The 17961-nt window shown below is 34.6% G+C and overlaps 1 protein-coding gene across 3 annotated transcripts in view; it reads left to right on the forward strand.

The window, feature by feature from the left end:
• The window catches only part of CSMD3 (CUB and Sushi multiple domains 3), a 593609-nt gene that overhangs the window by 401172 nt on the left and 174476 nt on the right, over nt 1–17961 (forward strand). For all 3 annotated transcript variants that reach the window (XM_066177261.1, XM_066177253.1, XM_066177270.1), the window contains 2 exons: nt 9881–10072; nt 17335–17473. In XM_066177261.1, coding sequence (XP_066033358.1) covers nt 9881–10072; nt 17335–17473 — 331 coding nt within the window. The remainder of the gene's footprint in view (nt 1–9880; nt 10073–17334; nt 17474–17961) is intronic.

The following is a 17961-nucleotide window of genomic DNA, read 5'->3' on the forward strand; positions in this document are numbered from 1 at the left end:
TGAGTTGGACCTCTGCAAATGATCATGACATTATCTCTTAATTTAAACATTACAACTTTCCAGTTTCTGCAGTCTTCTTTGAGACTACAATAAAGTAACATGACAGAAAAAAGAGCCCAGAAATCTTGAAAATCAAAGTAGAAAAAGATGTATAATAACCAGACAATTTCAAAGACTTTGTACATGTGCATAAAAGGAAAATAAGAACGTCTGATGATTCAGCAGTAAGATAAAAATATGAGGATTTTGGAACATGTCTAAATGGCATGTGAATAATGTAGCTATAGAACAGAAGCCAGAAGTCTTTTTTTCACACTAAAGAAGTGTGAGAAGTTGACAAGAGGCCAGAAGCAATATGCAAACAGGAAATACCTGTTACAGCATATTTCCGCTCAACTGTCAGACAGAGCATGAAGAGCCCAATGCATACTGGAAAAACGCCAATTAAATCAGCAGCATTTAACAGTAAATTCTACACAAAATAGAAAACTAAACCTTCAAGAAAAGTGAAGTAGGGAGAGAAGAGAAGCATCATGTATTTCCCAGAGACATGAGCTGTATTTCTCAAGGTCAGACCAAAATATTAAGCACGGTGATACATTTTCATCAGTTGACATCACTTCATGTCACCGAGATGAAAGTAGTAGCTGTGAAAAAAAGATGGAGAACTGAAAGTAATTGAGTAAGAACACTAAAATGTCAAACATTTGCTGATAATAATTGTATGTGTTTTTAAAATACTATTTTTAATCACTTTAATATGTCTGAAGTGTGTAATACCAGATCAGATCTCACTGAAGCTAATCAGATCCTTTCCACAGATTTCAATGGCCTTTGAATCTGGTATTACAAGAGTTTTCTCTCTGCTAACTGAACATTTCAGATGCCATTTATCTTCAGTGCAGGAGGGAAGGATCTGTATTCCTCTTTCCTAGGCCAGTATTTCACCACTAATAGCTGCACTACTGAACAGCATTACAGAATACATTCTGCTCAGATCTCAGAGTGCAGTCACATTTCTGAATAATTAAACATCACACAGGATAAAGCATTTTTTGAGCATTATAAGGCAGCCAGTGCAGAACTGTAAATATTTTTTGAGTATTGGGAAGATTTTGTAAATAGATGCTCTAGAAGTATTTTATATCATGTGACAGCAATTTCTTATATAACAGGATATGCCTTAAAATGCTTGGATAAACTGTCAAACTGCAGCTGTTCCTCCTTATTTTAAGACTGGGTGAATAGCCCTTTGGAGTTACTTGCCTCTATACACTATAGAAAAAGCCTAGAACACTTGAGGCAGATACCTGCTTGCATGGCTTGAGTCTGACAATACTAATTTCCAGTCTAGAATTATTATAGATCATATTGCTTACATTGATTATTATGATTTTTAAATGCTTACAAGTCAGCTTTCTATAGTTATGATTTATAGCCACAGTAGCTGCAGTGTCTTCTAAATGTTTTGTGTTTAATTTTTTTCTTTCTTTTCCATTTTTTTCTTTTCTTTTTTTTTTCCTTTTCTTTTTTCATTTTTTTTTTTAGTTGTTTTCATGGTTGTCTTCTTGTTTTCTTCTTGTTTTTTGGTGGGATTTCTTTTGTTCAAAGACAGACTTATTAGCCACAGTCACATTTAGGAAGATTCTTTTGATGCTGAATACCCTCCTGTATTTTTGGTTTTTTCTTTTCTTCAGTTTTCCAGTAACAAAGATCTCTTCTTCTGACATATTTAGCCTGAAGGTGATTTGCAAATGCATATGGGGAATTTCACTAGTTTCTTTCTCAGAATGCTGTTTCCTACCCCTGCTGGTATAGGGATCACTTCCTAACACAATTTTTCCACTTTTCTGAAGTCACTAACATATTATTTATTCTTCCTTGTGTCTACTTCATAGCAGAAAGAACTTTTAATCTAAAATATTTTCACACTCTGGTTTGCTGTTTTCTTTCAACTTTGAGTGGAATTGTTTGGATTTAAAGATTTCAGGAGGACTGCCTTCCTATCAGAAATATCTGTGGATATCCACACTTGTAAATTCAGCTCAGTGGTTTTGTTTTAGGTTTGCAGGGGGTGGTTTTGGTGCATGTTGTCTTCTTTGGTTTGATAGTAAAATCAGATAAAGACTCTTAAGAAAAAGCTTGATGTTCCTCTTTTCTCCCTATTCCCCTTCACACCCCCCCCCAAAAAAAAAAAAAAGACAACAAAAAAAAAAAGCTATACCAGATTACAGTGTAAACAAGAATTTTAAAACAAGTTCAGTTGATGTCTGGGATGGGGTCAAGCTGGTGAGGAAACTTGTTCTGACTGTGAGAGTGGGATGTGTAGCTGTGAAGGAGCCTTGGCCCAAGCTTTGGTTGTGCAAGTGTGACTTCCAGAGTTGGTCCAGGATGGTTGCTTGGGGAAGTTTCTTCAACACAGAGACCTGCCTATACAACATAGAAACCCTGGTTGTGCAAGATGTTAAACTTCATTGTAGGGATGTATTGACCCAAATGAAATTCTGATTGTGTGATTTATTCTTAATATTTCCCATTTTAATCTTCAAATAATAACTGACAAACTTTAGAATCCATTAAGCCATGCAAAATCAACAAATGGAGCCTGTGGTTAGAATTTACTTAAGAATTACAATGACTATACTTCTAAATCTCTGTTAGATCTACAGCAGAAAGGAAAGTTAAAAATAGATTAAAGAAATGCTATCAGCAGTGCTTCTGTTGGTAGAAGACAATGAAAACGCTGTAGATAATTCATTCTTTCTTTTTCAGGAAAAAGTTGTATAGAAGGTGGGATTTGAGATAGCAAATACCAGGCTGACCTGGTTCTCAAACAGCATTAGAGATTCAGGGAGACTTCAGTGTCCATATGGGTAAAGGTATTATGTGGGTTCTGAGACAGTGAAGGTGCAGTCAGTCAGGATTGATTCAGGCTGATGGGAGTTTGAAAGACCAGCATTACTAGAAAGCCTTTCTTTAAAGTGATAGGAGTTTGGAAGAATATGTTGGTTTAAATAAGTTTATAATAATATTTTTTACATGATGTGTGTTGTGAAGAGCTTGAAATTTGGAAGACTTGAAGCTGCTGATCTGTCTGTGGGCTCTGGGGAAAAAAAAAAAAAAAAAAAAGGTGTCTTTTTTCCTTAATTCTCCAGGTTCAGGATTCAGACTCTAATTATATTTGACTTGGCATGCATTAGAACATCAAATTTAGAAATCACTGTTAACACCAAGAAATCCCAGGACATTTATTATATTGTTTACAGCATCAGTGGAGTCTATTTTAACCTTGTCCCACTTTTAATGCTATATTTTGAGGAATCTTTCCTGCGTGAAAATAGAGGTGTCCTTTTTGAACATTTCAGTCACCTGTTAAATTGCCTGGGCTTATGAACTATCAGTAACTTTTTTACCCTGACAGTAACTTACTGCTTTTGAAGGAGGAATTATCAATTCAGAATATTTAATTATCTGATTTATGGATTAAATATACTTTTGTGCATTATTATTAAAAAGATGTATTAAAATTTCTTTATACCCCATGTAAATGACACTTGCAGATAGATCTGTGTTTACATCTGGGTATGATTGAATGCTAGTTTAATGGTTTCTGTGCCTCTGTAGGAGCATTTGCACAGTATTGTACAGCTCGTAAAGAGATGATTTAGGTTACTCCCTCATCTCCACTGCTCAAAACATATGAATCTGTTTATATGAATAGTCTTAGGAAAAATTCAAACAAGTTGTGGGGGGAAGGGAACTGAATTTTTTGCATGGCTTAGCTGCCAAGGTTCTGCCCTGCTTCATGCAAGTCACCTAGAAGGAGCTGTGTAAGATAAACAACTTTCCAGAGTAAATACTTCTGCCTGTGCAATGGCACTTGTTTTCTTGGGGATTGGTCATCTCATATTCAAAGTCTAAATTAGAGAATATGGTTATATGGCTGTCTGAGATATTAAATCTCACTTGTGGATGCTTTGGTTATTTCTGTGTTAGCACATCACACAGAAGAACTAAGAGGAGCTGATACATAGATTGAAATAGCTGGTCCTGAACCACTGCTGGAAACATTGTTCAGAGTCATTCTACCATAGTTCAATTCATAGTGTATCTTCAAATTTAGCTTCATCCAAATGAAAACAATTCATCTGCTCCAAAACCATGCTCCATTGCAAACCAAAACACAATCTGCAGTTTTATTTTCCAAACATGCTCAGCTCAAAAATGTGTAATAACTGTGTTGAAACACTTTCTGTCACTCTGATCATATAGATCATGATCATGTGACATACAAGCTCCGTGTATCTAATATGCTCACTAATCTGTCGTCTACTGAACAGTTTGAGCATGAGCTGCATTCATTCCCATCCTGGAAGTTTTGATCAAGAATTGTCGCTTAATTCTTTATCTAGCCCAAATGGTTTGACTGATAGTAGTGTGATCACTCTAAACTAGCAGTGCCAAGAGAAAAAATAAAATAGGTTTCTGCATTTCTCTATCTTCATTAAGGAAAAAAACCTCTCAGATAATAACTTACAGGTTTCTGCTGCATGCAGTCACTCTTGGACCTGTTATGCTGCATACATCAGGTAATAGACACATCTGAGGTTTGTCTAAATGTTTTTAATAGGAATTTAATGGATTACATTCACAAATCACAGCTTACTAGTTATTCAAGACAATATTTCCTTAACTCTGAGCTTCCAATTATTGTAATAGAATAAAACATGAGGTATTATTTTCTTACTTCATCTACTCTAATACGTCACAAAGAACTTCAGTGCTTATACGTGAACTTATGGGGAATTGTGATAGCCTGCTCTGTTAATTTTGCAGAAAGCTTTCAAGATTGCATTGCAGGTAAAGTATCAAAGACATCAGGAACTTTGTAATTCCCAGAATTTTTGCTTACTCCACAAATTTTCATGGGGAATGATTAAGGCACTGATTGAGATGCCAACATATATTACAGGAAAAAAAAAAACCAAACAAAACCAACACTTCTTGTGCTAGAACATACAGTTCATTAATAGTATTGACACTTAAAAAGGAGAAGAAAATTGGCTGAAGGTAGGTAATGAAAATAAATACTGAAATGATAAACAGATTAAAGAGGTAGAGTTGAGAATGCAGGGCAGAACACACAGATAACCTCTCTGAAATACAAAAAAATAACTGCAAACACACAGCTTTTAACAGGAGTAATGATGGGCTAGAGTCAGGCACATGAAAAAACCCTTTATTACTACAGCAGACATGACAGAAAACTGTGATTAAGAAATTCAATTTGAATATATGGGTATTATATGCCCACCAGAGATGTATTAATTCTATAATTACATACAGTGCTGAGATATTCTTTCTCCAGTCTCCTTCTTACATAACTAGTTTTAAAATTTTCCCATCTAAAAAAGATATTTATGTGTTTGAGGATTCTTATTCTGACAAATTTATTTATAAAAAAATCCACCTCCTTTTTGAGATAAATATATGACAAGCAAGTAAAAATAAAATTTACCAACAGACTAAGTCTTAAAATAGAGATTACACATTAAATATAAATTATTAATGCACCATTTCTGTCCCAATCTCAAAAAAAATCCTGTGTTTCCTTCTGTTCCAGTGCATGAGAATGTTAAGTGCCAAGCTTACATAAAAGTTTCTCCCTTGTGATACTGATTGTAGAGGGAGTCTGGGGAACAAGCTTATTAATAAGACACCTAACTTTTGGCATGGCCAAGATTAAGTTAAATTAATCCCACTCCTAATTAAGCAAGTAAGATTTAGACATATGCTTACAAAGCAAGATATGTGGTTTTCAGAAGACCATGAAGAATAATTTATTTATGTTTTTATCTCACTGTAGTTGTGGATACCTTCTCCTGGTTTATTCTCTTTAAAATGAATTAGACAGGAAAATAAAAGAATATTAAGGAAACAGTAATTTTAGGAATTCTTTAATGCTCACTTATTTCCACCACTAAGTATGGTGACGTAATAGAAAACAAATAAACAAACAAACATGCATATATATATTTATATATAAAATTCTACCATGTTTTACATACATAAGCCTTTACCACCATTTAAAATTACCATCAAAGTAAAATAACAGCTGAAATTTGGTTTCTAAATCTGTCAGTTCTAGTTGCTGAAAACTCTGTGGAGGTATATGTATATGTTGAAATGGAGGTGAAAGACACAAAACATTGGAGTTCTTGCTTTCAATAGCAAGAGGAAAAAATGCAGATTGTTATTTAGATATAAATTAAAAACTTAGAGGAAAAGGTGTTTCAAAACCTTATATATATATATGAATTGTCCAGTATGCATACCTATCTAAGGCTATTATTTATTTTTACCCTACCACAGCTCCAAAGGCTGTGTGAAAAATTGTACTAAGTGCTCCAAGTTAGTAGCTTTGTAGCTCTACAGTGTGCTTTCACTAAGAATGTGTCACTGTTTTGTTATCCTGATGATTACATTGAGTATAATGTCATGCTAGTACGTGAATAAATAAATCACATAGTAGCAATATTATGCTGGGTTTTTTTATCTCTTCCTTTAAGTAGCATTTTACAGAGAAGATAGAAGCAAAATTTTCTACAGATTTTAGGCAAATCTACCCCAATAAATGATCATTTATTTATGATAAAGCAAAATATATTCAGTACTTTTAATGACATGCTGCATTCTTTCCCTTTCTTACATCCTGTTCATTGAGAAGAAACTAGTGTATTTTTTATCAGCCTGTTGAGAATCTCAACTGGTCTGTCAAACCAGTTCATAAATACTTCAGTAAGATTTCATACTTTCAATAGAGCCTTGCAAAATTCTGAACAAACTGAGAAAAAAAATGAGAATTAGACTTCCAGAAATCATCTACTTAAAAGTCTAAAACACAGATGATGACAGAGTGGGACCAGAGGAGCTCTCTTTTGTATTCTAGTGTCATAATGCAAAAACCAATCTTAAAGCAGTGGTTTTATTTTTAAATTAGATCTGTGTGTATTTAGTGTGAATTTGCAAAGTTAAAAAGATTAATGGAATAGTTTAAGTTGGAAAGTACCTCTGGAGACATCTAGTCCAATTGCCTGGTCACAAAACAGTCAAACAGATAACAACCCCTCTGTTAAAAAAAAAAAAAAAAAAAAAAAAAAGAAATGTTTGACCACACTTGAAGCAAAACAGTGCTTTCTTTTATACAGCTGGAATTTTGCATGTTGCATCTCCTGATTGCTATATTTGTCCCTTTGCTGCACATGTGCTTCCTAGAAAAGCTTTTGTCTTCTCTATTCCTCTTCCGTAAAGCTGCTTTCTGGTAAATTGTTTCTTGGGATTCATTTGTCCCGGATGTATTTCCTTCTTAGGACTTCATGAAGTTTCACTCAGGCTTTTTCTCCGGCCTACTGAGACCTCCCTAAATAGCATCCCTGCACTAGAGCCTATCAACTGATCATCCAGTGTCTGTAAACCTGCCAAAAGCTAACTTTGTCTCATTGTCCCCATCTTTAATGTGTGTTGAAGTCAACAACCACCCCTGAGGGACACTGCTGCTAATCAGCTCCTGCCTAGGTTTTGGATCATGGACATTCTTGGAACCTGGCACACCAACCTGTTTTCCATCCATTTCATACTCCACTTATCCAATCCACGCTTCATCAATTTGGCTAGAAAGCCAAAAGACCAGGCGGTGGGTTGAGCAAGCATGCAAGCATGCAAGATGACTACTGTGCAGGGCAAATAAGGGTAAGGTATAAGTTTGGCACACAGATCTCATATTATAAAATTAATTTGCATAAACATAACTAAGTGATTAAAAACACCAAACAGATTGTATCAGAAATTCCTGTGTGGCCCCTTAATGTCTTTTTCAGCCATATCCAATTTTTTTGCAGAATGATGCAATCTAGTAAAAGCAATATGATATACAGACGATAACAAGTTACATACCAACATCTTTCTCTCTTTGGCTCTTCATGATTAGTTGCAAACTCTGAGTATGAATCAGCCCCCATTCTTCTGGAATTGCACATTTCAGATAAAGCAGGGAATGTTTTTTCTTGTTTAGAGTGAAATTCAAGGCAGAGAACATTAACGTGGGCAGAAGACAGTTTCTCTCCAATATGGACTGCTCTGACTGGGCAACACCAATCAAAAGTTACAGTGCATCTTGTGCTCTCAGCAGGGAGGGATGCACACTAATATATGACTGGGTTTACCACTTGCCCAGTCTAAGTTTACCCTAAGGATTTTTTCTTTTAGTTCTGACCTGCATTAAGAACCTTTTGAACCTTTTCATATTTGATGAAATTTTATTCAAGTGTAATCTAGTTCTTAGCTCACTGTCTTGCATGCAACCTTTGCAAGACCTGCAAGCACACTGCAGTGAATTTAATAATTTCATATTTTTGTAATATTTTTTTAAAATTGAAACCCAGCAGCATATTTGAGGGTACAAACAGGAATCATGGAGTCTAAAGCAGAAGTTTTTAAATTTAGTATGACAATATAAAAAATAATTATCTTTCATTTATTATGAAACATTTAAAAGAAATGTGTAATTTTTTTTTTTTTTGAGGACTAAGAAGGAAATTTTTTCCTTACTTCTGAACATACTTGTTCTTTTTGGTGAGGACTTATTTATGGGGATATTTTCTGGACTAAGAAGAAAAAATTTTCCCTTACTTCTGTTCATACTTGATTTCTTGGTGAGGATTTATTTGTGGGGATATTTTTCCCTATAGTCAGTGCTTCCTATGTATAAAAACAATGCCATAAAAATCCCAATAACTATATAGAGCCAATTATATTTTTTATTAAGTATGTCTTGGAAAGGAAGGTACTTGGAAGGTTGGGGTTTTTTTAGAGAAAGAAACTGTTTAGACCAAAATTTGCTCTTCAAAAACATTGTAAATACAAAACCCAGACACATGTTGGATGAGTAGGTTTCTGTCTGCTGGTATTGCCTTCCCAGAAAGAGTGCATCTGAATTAAATCTCAGTACTGCCACTTTGTGTTTGTGTTACACAGATTGCTGAGCTCAGTGGGACTAGTTCCACAGGCAAGTCTGACATTTGGTATTTATTTGTAATAGATATAACATGTTTCAGTTCTATATTGTTAGTAGGAAATAATATTTACTTAAATAAATATTGAGGTACTTAATTTTTGCTTAAGCTTACACATTTTGGTGGATAATGTACTTATTATGTTGATCATGAGGAATATATCTTTAATTTTTTATACTTTTTGTAGTCACGGCGATTGTGTTTTATCTTAATAATATGCCTTATATATAGCTGTACATTCTCTCAGACTAAATCCATGTGTATTTTTTGTAGTGATTTCTTTATTATTACTACAATTTTGTAGATAGGTCATGTGCAAGAGTATAGACATGAGTGATCAATGAAATTCATTTCCAAGGTCATGGCTAAATGTTACACCATAGATATATTTATGAACTATAGAATTGTGGAGAATTGAAGATGTGTGCAAGCATACCTTAATAGGAAAACCTGAAGACCTTATTCTGCTCAGAATTTTATTCATATTAAAAATTGCTCTAAGTTAAAAGTGCTAAATGTTGCAGGTAATAGAAAATCTCTTCCTTTCCTTTTTATATACTGCAATGCTTCACAGAATCAAAAAAGAATAACTTTAAGAAAAATTAGGTACTTTTATAACTAAAGAAGGTAGCAAAAATTAATAGCATAAAAGCAGCAGATGGTTGGATGATTTTTCAACATTTTTAAGTGATTAGGAAAATTTTGAAGTTGCAGAGCTTCCTGATTAGAAAAATGTAAGAAAATGGAAAAAGAATTGATTGAAAAGATGGGTTTCTTTCAAAAATTTATTTTTTTTACTTTGCTGCTAGGTTCTGTAGCCACTGCCTGTCGTGATCCTGGTGTCCCAATGAATGGAACTAGAAATGGTGATGGAAGAGAACCTGGAGACACTGTCATTTTTCAGTGCGACCCTGGCTATGAACTTCAAGGAGATGAGAGAATAACCTGCATTCAGGTAGAAAACCGGTACTTCTGGCAGCCAAACCCACCAGTCTGTATAGGTATGCAGAAAAAAATAAAATAATGCTTTCCTAAAAATAGAAATCTTTATGTAATGAATCACACTGTTCTAGGAACTTGTTTAAAGAAAATACATGTACTGCACGTCTTAAAAATTATTTTACATCAACCTCTGATAGTCACGACCAAAACCTTTCCTCTGTAGTTGTTAGTATAATAGTTCTCACCCTCTCCCTCTCAGAGCCTTCTCATTTATAATTTGATGATCTGGGACAGAGATAGGAAATAAGTCAGTGTCAATGACTATTATCCTTTGTAGTCTATTCTTGGACAAACATTGTATGGAGGAACTTGCCAGAGACTACAACTGCAAGGAGCACCATACAGCTTTCAAACGCTCTCTTTCCTTTAATAAACTTAACTTGACCTTAGCTGTTACAAAAGAAATCTGCATTTTATTTGCATATCCTCTGCATGCACACCATCTACTCTGTTCTGCAGACATGTGTTTGCAAACACTACAGTGCTGACTTGGTGTCTTGGCTATTCTACTTAATGTGTTAAAGTATTATTTTCTCTGTTCTTACTCTCCTTACTGTGCCTTCCTTTGTAGTGTGAGTTTATGGGCTTAAAGACAAGAACTGTCTAGACTATTTTCTGGATGGCTGCAGTAAAGAAGTATTTTATTACTCATCTCTTATAATTCTTTTATGCAAAAATATGCATTTTATAGTAATGTTAACTGAACATTTGTAGATATCTAAGTGAAAAAGTAAAAGGAATTCTAGGGGCCCTAAAGTTAAAATATTCTTCTATCATACTGGCCTTATTTGATATTGCTGTTTTTGAAATTTATGTCTCAACTGAAAAAAAATTACCCTATTATAAAGCAGTACTAGCAGTTTTAATCACTATCAATAGTGAGTTGATGATATTACAATATAGATTAAATGTAGGTGTAGGTGCTCAACTGACATTCTGTCCACAGCACATACTAAATATGCATACACTTGTTTTTTAGCTGCATGTATCCCTTTATCTAATACTGGTAAGTTCCACACTTCATGCAAAATACACAGAGTAGCAAGAATGCTTATTACTATGATTTATTTGTTCAAATATCAAGCATGAAGTTATCCTCTATCGATTTCCTATAATGATACATTCTTGGGGAATATGAACTGCTAATAGACTAGAGTGTGCAAACCTTGCCTTGGAGCTAAGTGATTTCAAAATTGTGTATTGTAGTTCAGTACACTCTGAAGTTCATTGATTTTTTTCCTCATAATTTGTAATATATTCATTAATGTTGCTTCCATCCCTGTAAATCCAAACTGTGCAATACTTACCCTACACATAACTTCAACATCATCATTGTTTATCGAAGTTTTAGAAAAGAACAAACATAATTTTGATGAAAGGATCAGAGGCAGGAATAATTCCCAAGGTATATAGTTGTACCATGTTCTAGATCTATTTTATCAGTTTATTACATGCTAAAGTGTCTTTCTGAACCACCTAATTATTAAAGCTCAAAACTAGTTAAAGGTACTTTTTAATTGTTCTTACCTGTGGGAGTGCCTTGGTTTTTTTAATTCCCTTAGTCTTGCCTCGCAAAATTTTAACACCTTCATTTCAAAGCTAATAGCAATGGAAAATTAATAAAGAATTAAATTATGATTCATGTATTTGAATGAAAGATAGTAATTAGAAATTCTACTATACAAAAAGTATTCTGAGAAACTATACATTTGAGAGCATTTTTCTGCAAAAGACAGTTTTTTGGCTTATGCCTGTGCTCCACAAAATAGCCACATGTTTTCTATCCCAAAGATTTTCTGGATCCAATCTTGCTTAGATACCAGAATCTTAAGTGATTCTATTTGCTTAGTTTTCTCAGGGATGACATTAAAAATTCTGGCATGCAAAAAGAAATTTTAGGATTCAGGTTAACTATACATTTAGGAGAAGTATAGACTGTCTCCCAGAGGTTTCAGACTTTCTTCAGAAATTCATAATTCAGGTTGGTTTTTGTTTGTTTTTTTTTTTTTTTGTTTTTTTTTTCTTCTTTTTTACTTTTTCCTTGTGATTTGGTTTTGGTTGTCTCTACTATTTTGTTTCAGGCAAGGTCTTGCTTTTCATATTTATATCTATAAAAATGTTTTATTTTAAACAGTTAATTCCACTGATGCTTTCCACAAAATGACCTATATGAAACTAATATGAAGTAAAATTTCAAAAGTTTTTTTCATGTTTCTTTATGATTATTTAAATTCATCTTCAGACTAGATGTATGGAAGACATTTTTTACAGTTAGCATGGTGAGGCACTGAAGTACGTTGCCCAGAGGAGTGTGTTTATCCCATCCCTGGAAACATTCTAGGTTGTATTGGACAGGGTTCTGAGAAACCTTATCTGTTTGAAGATGTCCCTGGTCATCACTGAGGGGTTGAGCTAGATGATTAAAATTTAAAGTTTCATTCTATGATTCTTTATTAAATACTTCTTAAAAAAAAAAAAAAGAAAAAATAATGAAACCATACATTCTGTTTCATTTCTTAAGAAATGAACAAATGAACAAATAAATAAAATCCAGAAAACTATGGAATAAGATTTTGTTGCCTCCTAGATAAATTAAATAGATTTTGAATAAAAAACGCCCCAACCTCACACAGAAAAAATGAATGCTGAGATCAGCACAGAGACAGTAAGGCTCAGTGCTTGCTTACCACTGTGTCTACATAGAGGTTTATAAAGAAAGGCTCACATAACCTACATCTAGTTTTATGGCATAATACATAAAAATATATACATTTTTCCTAGTGTTTGACATTTGCCTTTCTTTCTACATGGGCTATTATATTTGTTCAGTCTTACCTCTTATGGCTAATACTGTAAAAGGTGTTCTTTAAACTTTGTTTTCCGAGCTGGTCTGTCCTCAGTTAAAAGTAAGGTTATGGAAATAATAACCTTCTACACATTAAATTCAGAAAATTATGGAATCTGAAACACATAAGAATTTAATTAAAACACACAGAGGAAGTCTATTAATAAGTTTAGAGAAGACAGTAAACTCAAAAAGAAAACATAATTTAATAACATTTTTCATTAGATCATGTTAACATTCTCAACTTACTATCTTATGAACTGAAAAGTAATCTGAAATCATTCTATTTGAAGAAAATTCTGTCTGGGAGATATCTTGCAAAGTTGAAGATTATGTTTTTTATTATTTTTTACTGCTGTTAATGGCATACATTGAAATAAAATATATTGTGGCTGTCTGTCTAGCTTAGTGTACTTTCCATTTATTTCCTTTTTGATATCAACAGTCCCTGGGAAGGATTAAAAGAAAACACTGTTAACAGCAAAGGTTACTGCTGATGTGTATAAAGTATAACTATATAAGAAAGAAGATACTAGTATGAAAATATTCTATCAATGAACTAACAGGGAACTAAACTAAATCAAGATCTCAGGAAAGAATAATGAATGCAGACATTGGCAGAATTTAGTCTGGAACAAGGACACAGGGTTTAACTTCCTTGTATCATTTGCCATTTCAGAGTACTTTAAAAATATCAGACTCATACAGTTCAGTGGTCATTTCAGTGAAGCCTGGTTAGAGTGAATACCCTAAATATCCTCTGGTATTTTTCACATTTTCATTCCTAGGATTTTCACATTTAGGCTGCAGGGAGTGCAACCTAAGCCATTAAAGTACCTGAAAAAGATGAATGTACAGGGTTATACTGAAGAACATTAGTTCCAGCTGATGAGCAGCCTTTACATTCCATACAACCTCACCATTCCTTTTTTACATGAACTTTTACTTCAACAAGGTTACAGAAAGTTACAGTGAACTCTTCTACAATTAACAGATGTGTATTGTTTTGTAATAATTTGATTTTACTAATTTTGAAATTGTGACAAAGGAACATTCAATGCCAGATGCTTTTAATTAGAAACATAACCAATTTTAGTTTTTTGAAGACAGGAAAGTTGCAATTAATATCTGTATTGTAAAACTAAGTAAATGATTCACACTAAATGAAATTTCTCCTGTCTGTTCCCTTGTAGCTAAAGGAACTTTATCTATCAACTGAAAACATCTGGGAAAATGTTACTGTGATAAAAATTGTGTTTGGTGGTTGTCAAAAAACACAAAATAAATTGTGCTAGGTCTGAAATATATATTTTATGTATTTGCTGGTACTATTAATATGTGACATTGTTGTGTTCCTAAAGCCAGGCCGTGTTCCTACTTCTAACTGTTTTCACACAAAATTACAATTTTATGATTCACGACCAACTTTAATACCAAAATGTAAATGAAGATTCTAATTTTTTGGTGGTTTCTTTTGTTTTAGTTAATTTTGCTATTCATTACTCCCTTTTAATATAAATAGATATGTAAAATTTAGAAAAACTATACTCATATGTACTGTGACTGTGGATATGTTAATCTACTTAAGTATTCCACTTGCTTTACTTGAATTCATAAATAACCTATGATTTAATTCATAGAATCATAGATTCTCAGAGTGGTTTGGGTTGGACCATCTAATTCCCACCCTCCTGCCATGTCAGGGACACCTTCCACTAGACCAAATTACTCAAAGCCCCATCCAGCGTGACCTTGAACAGTTCCAGGGATAGGCATCCAAAAATTGCATGGACAACCTGCTCTAAGTCTCACCACACTCCCAGTAAAGAATTTCTTCCTAAAACCTGATCTAAACCTACCTTTAAGTTAAAAACACTTCCCCCTTGTCCTATTACTAAATGACATTTAAAAAAAAAAAACCCTCCAGCTCTCTGTAGGCCATCTTTAGGCACTGAAAAGCTCCATAAGTTCTCCTGGAGCCTTCTCTTCTCCAGGAAGAGCAATCCCAACTCTCTCAGACTGTTTTCATAGGAGAGGTGTTCCATCTCCCTGATCATCTCTCCTCTGGACTCTCTCCAAAGGGTCAGTGTCTTTCTGGTGTTGGATGCCCCAGAGCTGGACGCATGATTTTTCATGATATTAGGAAATACTCAGTATATTTCCCTGTACGTTGAATTATACCTGTACAGATCATCTTTATCTGTACAAATCATCTTGAGTGCAATCACACAGCACATAAAGAACAACCAGAGGATCAGGCCCACACATCATTGGCTTATGAAAGGAAGGTTCTGCATGAACAATCTGATCTCCTTGTATGACAAGGACACCTGTTCAGGGGATGTAAACGATCCAGAGTTTAGTGAAATGTTTGACACTAATTCCCACATCATTCTCATGGAGAAACTGACTGTTGATAGGCTGGAAAGGTGAACTCCTCACGGGGTAGCTGCTGACTGGATGGCTGGGCCCAGAGAGTCAGGGTGAATGGAGTTACATCCAGTTGATGGCCAGTCACTAGAGGTGTTCCCCAGGGCTCAGTACTGGGGCCAGTCCTGTTTAATGTCTTTACTGACGATCTGGATGAGGCAATTCAGCTCAGTGATTGACTCTCAGTTCTCAGGTGTCACTAAGTTGTGATGGAGTGTTGATCTGTTGGAGGTAGGCTCTGCAGACGGATCTGGAGAGGCTGGATGAATTGGCCAAGGCCACTGCCAGATGGTTCAATAAGGTGAAGTGGTGAGTCCTGCACTGCACCCTATAGCACTCCAGGCTTGAGAGACAAATGGCTAGAAAGCTTCCCAGCGGAAAAGGATCGGGGGCATTGCTTTGACAGGTGGCCAGACATGAGCCAGTGTGTGCCCAGAGGCCAAGAAATCCAGTGGCATCCTGGCTTGTATCAGCAAGGTATGGCCACCATGGCCAGGGCAGCAAACATCCCCCTGCACTCAGCAGAGGTGAAGCCACACTTCAAATCCTCTGTTAGGTTCTGGGCCCCTCACTGTAGGAAAGACATGGAGGTAATAGACTGAGTCCAGAGAAGGGCAACGAAGCTGGTGAAGGGTCCAGATAACAGCATTATGAAGATCACCTGAGGAAGCTTACATTGTATAGCCCAGAGGAAAGGAGGCTCAGGGAAGACATTCTTGCTCTCTACAACTACCTGAAAATGACAGGATAAGAGAAAATGGCTTCAAGTTGCACCATGGGAGGTTTAGGATGGATATAAGGACAGATTTCTCCACCACCAGTAGGGTTACCAAGCATTGGAACAGGCTGACCAAGGAAGTGGCTTAGCCCCCGTCCCTGGAGGTATTTAAAACACATGTAGATGTGACACTTAGAGACATGGTTTGGTGGTGGACTTGGCAGTGTTAGGTTTATGGTTGGACTCAATGACCTATATGATTCTATAAGAGATTTAATTAACCTTAGAGCTCACAGCATATCTGTTACAAAAGACCTGAGTAATCAATAACTTTCCTAGGCCCAGATGATCACTTAGCAGAATTAAAACTTCTGAAGTTATAAGTCTTTATAAATCTTATCTGGAATCTCTTGAATAATATTATAAGAAGTTCTTTCAAAAAAGACCTTTAGAAAACCTGATTATTTTTTTCTTGCTGCATGAAGTCTCAGAGAAGGAATGCTGAAGAACAAAATTTCATTATATTCTTCTTTTTTACGATCTATTTTTCTGGTCTGAAACCCCACAATATTGGGAACCTTAAAATCACACAGAAAAATGTTGTTATTTTATTCTGATTTTGCTGAAAGCTATTGTATTTATCTCTGAGTTTGAAAACTGCAATTACTTGAACATTGTTCAATTTAATTCTATATTATATCCATCTTGATCTGAACTACTAATCACTGTTACCTGGTGAAAAGGCAGATAATTGCATTATCAATGTAAGTATCATGTTTCATACTCTAAGGTGGTTCGCTTAGAATGCCTTTAACAAGAAGTAGAAAGAGGAAAACTTACCCAGTCAAGTCCTTTGATGTGTGTAGCCAGAACATTTTTCAAGTTCACAGTATGTTCAATAATACTATGGATATATATGAATAATATATATATCAATGTATATACATGTATAATACAGATAGACCATATAATAATGTATATATCAATATATATATCCATGTATATATCAATATATATGAATATATATATGAAATAATGTTATGCAAGCAAAAGGACAAAGATTTCAAAACCAAGTGTTTCACATAATATTGTTAGTATTTGTCTAAGGCAAAATGTGAATATATTTTGTGTTTGTTTCTATTAAAGTTTTATGAATACCTCACTTGTTTAACTTTTGGAGGACACTAAATGTCAGTAAACAGATTGTTGCTACTTGCTTCTTTGTCTCTTACCTTCTTTCCTCAAGTTCAATCTACTTTTATTCACAGCTCCCTGTGGAGGAAACCTGACTGGCTCATCAGGTTTTATACTTTCACCAAACTTCCCTCATCCTTATCCCCACAGCAGAGATTGTGACTGGACTATCAATGTTAATAGTGATTATGTTATATCATTAGCATTTATCAGGTAAGCTGCTATTTATAATTTTTAAAGTCATGTTTATAACTTTATTAGTGACCTTATTACTATACCAACTTTATTTTTGTTTGGACCTCTGTAGGGTAAGATATGTATATTTAATATGATTATCAAAGGGATTAGTAATGGTTATCTTTGTTAAAAGTTACAATAAATACATCAGAGTCATCAATATACACACATTTGTGTATATGTATTAGAAACTCATTGCTTGGAAACTCATTGCTGCTTCCTTGAAAGCATTCTGTTTACACTGGCTAATGTTGAGGTAGATGGTGCTAAATTTAACTAAGATTCAGTTCCTGAGAAGGCAGCATGGAGTGACTCACTGAAGTGTCTGCAAACCAGGATGGTCTTTTATGATGAAAACTATCATCACTATAGAAACTCATCTATTTGTATGTGCCACCTGATATTTAGGCAAAATTTCAAAAGTAGTCTTTAAATTTAGTTTTATTAGTCCTTATAATTTCAGC

This window comes from Chamaea fasciata, unplaced genomic scaffold, assembly GCF_029207755.1.
Source record: "Chamaea fasciata isolate MVZ Bird 193981 ecotype frontalis unplaced genomic scaffold, bChaFas1.0.hap1 SCAF_1, whole genome shotgun sequence".
In the NCBI taxonomy this organism is placed as follows: domain Eukaryota; kingdom Metazoa; phylum Chordata; class Aves; order Passeriformes; family Sylviidae; genus Chamaea; species Chamaea fasciata.